Raw genomic sequence first — 6,853 nt, forward strand, 5'->3', positions numbered from 1 at the left:
AGGGAGGTTTGCTTGCAGAGAGATGAGATTAGAACAAAACTACACACTTAGTACACCAAACCAGTGATATTCCCAGAAGGAAGGAGAGCTTTTACAGATAACTAAAACCATAAAAAAGTTACATAAAATAAGAAAAAAATTCAGATAGCTGCACGGAAACATTTCTCATTTTCACTTAGTTTAATATAGATATAAAACTAAAACAATTACAATAACTCAACAAAACAACTACAACTTTCACAAAATGAATATGATACATTTTTACCATGATTTACATAAAAAATGTCATTTAGTGTAACAATAGTTTGTATACCAAAAAAGTCAGGAATGTTTTAAACAAGAATCATTACATAATGTTTTTAATCACTTAAAATATGATCAAATGTTGAATCATTTAGCTACAAAATTTAGTCACTTATTCTTTTATATATTTTAATAAGTTCAGGTTAAGTATGCATGTTATTTGTACATAAATTTCAACCATATTTTAATATTTTGTTTTTACAAACGTTATTTAAAACATTAAAAAAAAGACACTCTACTTGCATTTAATATGCTTAAAATAATAAATATGAATTCTAAAGCAGATTAAAATGCATGCATTTACACTACCAGAATAATTAAAAAGTTTGGAATAATTAGATTTTTAAATTTTGTTAAAATTATAAATATTTTCATTTTTCCAAACGTATAATAACTGTAAATGCATGCATTTTTTAATCAGCTGTAGAAATCATGGTTGTTTATTACTTTGAAGCAATCTTCGAATGCATTAGTAAAATCTTAATTATTCCAAACTTGTTTGTATATGCAAAAATGCATGAATATTCTGTATTTTTCCCTCACCCATGTCTATACCGACTGTTGAGATAAAGCTCCCATGAAGCTTTCATATTTTGACATTTTATTTTTACAAAAGTTATTTGAAACATTATAATAGACATTCCAGTTGCTTTTAATATCCTTTCAATGTAAATTGAATCAGATGCAGACACCACAATGGGACGTCTGTAATAAAACTGCAATTGCATATCAATGTTACTAAAATAACACTGACAAGAAATAAATTGATTTTGCAGCGTATAAAACTATTTTGGCTCAAACTTCATTTTTAAATTAATTCAGTGTTAGGCTTTTCGATTCCCCTCAGACCTGTTAAAACTTGTGAAACACAAACAAGCTCAGGTGTTTCATTAAGGAAGAAGCTACTTGATCATTTTTCACTGACATCAATGCTTGTTGTTGGTTTGAAACAGAATTATTTTAGTAACATTTACAACTGCTGGTGGTGGTTGAAGAGATTGCCTCCTACAAATGTGATGAATTAAATGAAATGCAGCATAATATGAGTAAAAAGGAGCACAGTTCTGGTTTGGAGTACTTGAGTACAGGATGAGTTTGGGAAAGCGAGGGGGTGCTCTTGTTCCTTTGCACTGTCCACTGGTGGTTAATGACTGCTGCCCATTCATGACTGCATTTGATCCTACTTGATGAAAAAGCTATGCATTTGATTAATTAAGAAAGGATTATATAAATGCATTATTCACCAAATCAAACTGCGAGTCACCTAAACATCTCAGCTAAAACATGCAAAGCTCAACACACCTTATTATGGAGAAAACATAATACGTCAGTGCTGGATGCTAGTAAGTGAGCGTACTTGCGTCAGGCTGGATAACCCAGTTGCTGCGCTCTGGCTTATCTGTATTGACACAGCTGTTCAATTAGAGGATGCGCTTAACTTCAGTCAAACGGAGCGCGTAATTCTCGCCCATATGGGATGGCTGGATAGTATTGCATTGTTTTTAAATACTGCTGTGGCACAAATAAAAGCCCCAAGCTAGTGAAGCTACACAATTATTTGAGCTATGAAATATAAATTGAATAACACCGTTGCCATGTTTAAGCTGGCTAAGTATTTACAGTCGCATAGAAATACACATATATGGCAAGCCATTTTAACATTTTTTTTGTTTAAAAACGGAACAGTAGGCCTATCTATTAAAACTTACTGTTATCTACTTTTATTGTTGAAAGTGCTTCTTTTATTATTCTTAAGTAATCCAAAAGGTAACCAGTGTCTGTTCGACAACTGGAATACAAAAAGTGAATAGCTGATCAACCTCAGATGACCTCCGAATCTTAGTCACCGGTAACAATGTAATGGTTACAAGTACTACTGAGGGAAAAAAGTTATAAAGTCAAGTATGTAATGAATTAAAACTAGTGACAAATTGAATAGATACTAGTTAGAATTGGCTGAAAGACTGAATGGTTAGTGAAATTCAAATATACAAACAGTCATTGAAATTACTTGTAAATATAAAAAACACCATTACTATTCACAATTGAATATAGTCACTAGATATTTTTTGAAATAATGTTTAGTTTGTAATGAGAGCTAGTGACACGTTGACTAGTTAGAATTGGAATAATTAGCATCTTCTGAATGGTTAGTGAAATTCAAATATACTACTAGTCACTACAGTATAATTAACATTACTATTCACCATTACTATTCACAATTGAGTATAATCATTAGATACTTTTGAAACTGTGTTTAGTAGAAAGGGAATAAGTACTAGTGTGTAATGGTTAAGAGCTATTGAGAGAATTGGAATAATTAGCATGTTTTGAATGGTTAGTGAAATTCAAATATACTAATAGTCACTAAAATTACATACTAGTATATTTGAAGTAAAATATACTATTAACAGTTATGATGGACTAGTTAATATTATTGAGATACTGGCTAGTAAAAGGGATTTAAGTAGTATGTATGAATGAGAACTGGTAACAAATTAAATAGATACTAAATAGAATTTTTATATCAGATTGAATGGTTAGTGAAATACTTGTAACAATGAAAAATACTATTCCCATTAACAAACAATGAAATAGTGACTAGTAGAAAGTGAGTAAGTACTAGTATGTAATAAGTAATGAGAACTAGTGACACATTGACTAGTTAGGATTTGAATAGTTAGCATCTTCTAAATGGTTAGTGAAATTCAAATACACTAATAGTCACTAAAATGACGTACTAGTAAATATTAAAAACACTATTAACAGTTATAGTGGACTAGTTAATAGTACTGAGATACTGACTAGTAGAAAGTATATAAGTACTAGTATGTATGAATGAGAACTAGTGACAAATTAAATAGATACTAGTTAGAATTGGAATATCAGACTAAATAGTTAAAATATACAAAAAGTCATTGAAATTACTTACTTGTTAATATAAAAAAATATTGTTTCTAGTTATAATGGAATAGTTACTTGATACTACTGATGACTAGTAGAACAGAATATAAGCACTAGTATGTATGAAAACTAGTGACAAATTAAATAGATACTAGTTAGAATTGGAATATCAGAAACTGAATGGTTAGTGAAATTCAAATATACTAGTCACTGAAATTACTAGTAAATATTAAAATACTGTTACTAGTTAAAACAGAATAGTTACTTGATACTACTGATGACTAGTAGAAAAGAATACAAGTACTAGTATGTAATGAATGAGAACTAGTAAAAAATTAAATAGATTAGTTAAAATTGTAATATCAAACTGATTAGTGAAATTCAAATATATAACTAGTCACCGAAATTACTTACTAGTAAATATAAAAGAATACTGTTACTACAACAGAATATTTACTTGATACTACTGAGATGGCTAGTAGAAAAGGACTAGTAAGTACTAGTATGTATGAATGAGAACTAGTGAAAAATTAAATAGATACTAGTTAGATCTGAAATATCAAACCGAATCGTTAGTAAAATTCAAATATACAACTAGTCACTGAAATCACTAGCAAATATAAACAAATACTGATACTAGTTATAATGGAATAGTTACTTGATACTACTGAGATGACTAGTAGAATATAAATAAGTACTAGTACTGTATGTAATGAACGATAAATAGAGACAAACTGAATAGATAACAGTTAGAATTTGAATAATTAGTATCTTTTAAATAGTTAGTTAAATTCAAATATACTAGTCAATGAAATTACTTACTAGTAAATATAAAAAACACTGTTGCTAGTTAAAATGGAATAGTTACTTGATACTACTGAGATGACTAGTAAAAAGAAATAAGTACTGGTATGTAATGAATAAGTAAAGACAAACTGAATAGATACTAGTTAGAATTTAAATAATTTACATCTTTTTAAATGATTAGTGAAATTCAAATAACTTACTAATACATATTTTAAAATATATATACTATTACAAGTTACAATGGAATAGTTACCTGCTATTATTTAGATCATGACTAGTATAAAAGCAACAAGCACTAGTATGTAACAAATGAGAAATTTGTGACAAATTGAACAGATACTAATTAGGATTGGAATAATTAGTATCTTCTGAATGGTTAGTGAAATTCAATAATAATAATAGTCACTGCAATTACTGACTACTAAGCATAAAGATGTCTAGTCAATGCTCTAGTCACTACTAAATATAAAATAAAAAAAACAATCCATTAATTGCAATGGAATAGTGACTAGTATATAAGGAATAAGTAGTACACTACCAGTCAAAAGTTTGTACACACTTGACTTAATTTTTTTTACTTTTTAATTTTAGTCAAATATTAATTATTTTAAAAAACAATACTATATATATATATATATATATATATACTAGTAAATATATACTTTAATAAATAAATCCTTTAATATTTAACAAATATATACTTTAATATTTACTAGTATATATATATATATATATATATATATATATATATATATATTTTTTTTTTTTTTTTTTTTGGATTGCTTCCATTGTCCTCTTTTGTAAGTCGCTTTGAATAAAAGCGTCTGCTAAATGTCTAAATATAAATGTACTAGTAACATAACACAGACGGATAAATGTATAGGCGGCTTGCCATACTGTATTGGGTTCGCGTTGTTCAAAGCGTCTTGTCATGTACCTTGAAGGCGATGTCGTAGAATTCTCCGCTGTTGCTGAGAGAGGGTCTGCTGGGATGCACCACTCCGTTGGACTGGGTCGGGACTTTTTTCCCCTTGTCTTTATCGCTGTGTGGAGATGAGTTCGGTGTATTTGAACTCCCTTTCCCTTTGACTGCTTTCTTCCTCGACATTATGATAATGTTTATTCCCCGTGCGAACGGACGACGAGTTATTAACGAGCAGCAAAACGCGCGGCTCTATCCAGTTCACTTCTCCCGCTATCTGTGTTTTAGTAAGCGTGAATTAACTTTTCATCAATAAGCGCGTGCATGACTTCGGGGTTGTGTTAAATAAAAAGTACGAGCAGCGCACCTGCTTCTGTTCCTCGCGATGTTGCTCCGTTTTACGCAACTGGTCCAACAATTTATTGTTGCTTTTGTTTAGAAAAGAAAACGCGTCTGTGATCCCTGCCTCCCGAACGCACCTGTGAGGCTGCTCCTCCGTCAGTGTGATAGAGAAAATTCACCTCACTCCTCTAAGCAGCGTAGTAGTGCACGCGCGCAGGGCGCGTTGTCAACAATCAGTGAAAGCATTGGCCACGCGCACACTGAGCGCATCCTAGCAGCGCGCAAACGCTCACTCTCCACTTGTTGGAATACAAAGCCATCTTAAAGGCACAGTCTTATTTTGAACCCACATCAGGACTGGTTATGGATTGGTTATGATGACTTGACCATAAATTAACTTTAAGTTAAATTAAAAATTAAAACCTTGAATGCAATTTATGTCACTTTAGTATGGAAGGCTGTATCTGCCATTAAATAAAAAAATTAAAAAGATAATTGTGACTTTTTCTCACAATTTTGATTTTGAATTTTTTTTTTTTAATTTTGAGTTTATAATTATAATTATTATTATTTATAATTATAAAAGTAAATTTTTCTTGGTTTATATTTTGCAATTCTGACTTTTTTCACCATAGAATTAAAAAAATAATAATTGAATTAATGTAAAAATGATACATCTTTTAAAAATATAAGTACAAAATTCATAACTGTGAGAAAATCTAAATCCAAAAAGGATGCAACCTACTTTAAATGTATTATTATATTATATTATATTATATTATATTATATTATATTATATTAATAATTTTGTATTCTGTGGTGGGGAAAAAAAAAAATTATTATTATTTATTATGAAGGCAATTGTACATTTTTCACAGAATAAAAAAACAAAACAAATTAATGAATGTAAAAATAATACATATACAAACTATAGGTAAAAAAGGTAACTGCAACTTTTTATCTCACAGTTCATACTTTTACTCACATCCGAGAGTGAAAAGTCAAAAATTCATAACTGTGAGGGAAAAAAAGTCATAATTGTGAGAAAAATCACAACTAACTTATTTTATTATTTTATAAAATTTCTCTATGTCTAAATCCAAAAAGGGTGCAACCCAATTTAAAGGGATTATATTACATTACATTACATAATAACCATTCTGTGGTGGAAAAAATATTGAAAGATGTAAACTCAGAATTGCAAAAAAAGATGTCAGAGTTATAATGCAATTCCAACTTTTCTGTAGTGGAATAAAATAAATAAATATTAATTATTATAAAGGTAATTGTGACTTTTTATCTCACATTTCAGATTTTTTCTTACAATTTTGAGCTTAATTTTCACAACTGACATTTTTCTAGGTTTATATTTTGAAATTCTGAAAATTTTCCACCACAGAATAATATAAAAATAACACATTTAAAAAATAAAAAAAAAGTAATTGCAAGTTTGTCTCACGATTCATAAAGTACTTTTTCTCACAATTGAGAGTGAAAAAAGTAAAAAATTCATAAATTCATAATCATAATTTAAATAGTCATAATTGTGAGCTAAATCACAGTTAACTTATTTAT

The 6,853-nt window shown here is 29.1% G+C and overlaps 1 protein-coding gene across 1 annotated transcript in view; it reads right to left on the bottom strand.

Moving 5' to 3' along the window:
- The window catches only part of LOC141298182 (ras-related protein Rab-26), a 129,067-nt gene extending 123,561 nt beyond the window's left edge, over positions 1 to 5,506 (bottom strand). Inside the window, exon 1 of the mRNA XM_073828694.1 lies at positions 4,952 to 5,506. Coding sequence (XP_073684795.1) covers positions 4,952 to 5,122 — 171 coding nt within the window. The 5' untranslated portion in view covers positions 5,123 to 5,506. The remainder of the gene's footprint in view (positions 1 to 4,951) is intronic.
- Between the last annotated feature and the right edge of the window lie 1,347 nt (positions 5,507 to 6,853).

This window comes from Garra rufa, chromosome 22, assembly GCF_049309525.1.
Source record: "Garra rufa chromosome 22, GarRuf1.0, whole genome shotgun sequence".
Taxonomy (NCBI): Eukaryota; Metazoa; Chordata; class Actinopteri; order Cypriniformes; family Cyprinidae; genus Garra; species Garra rufa.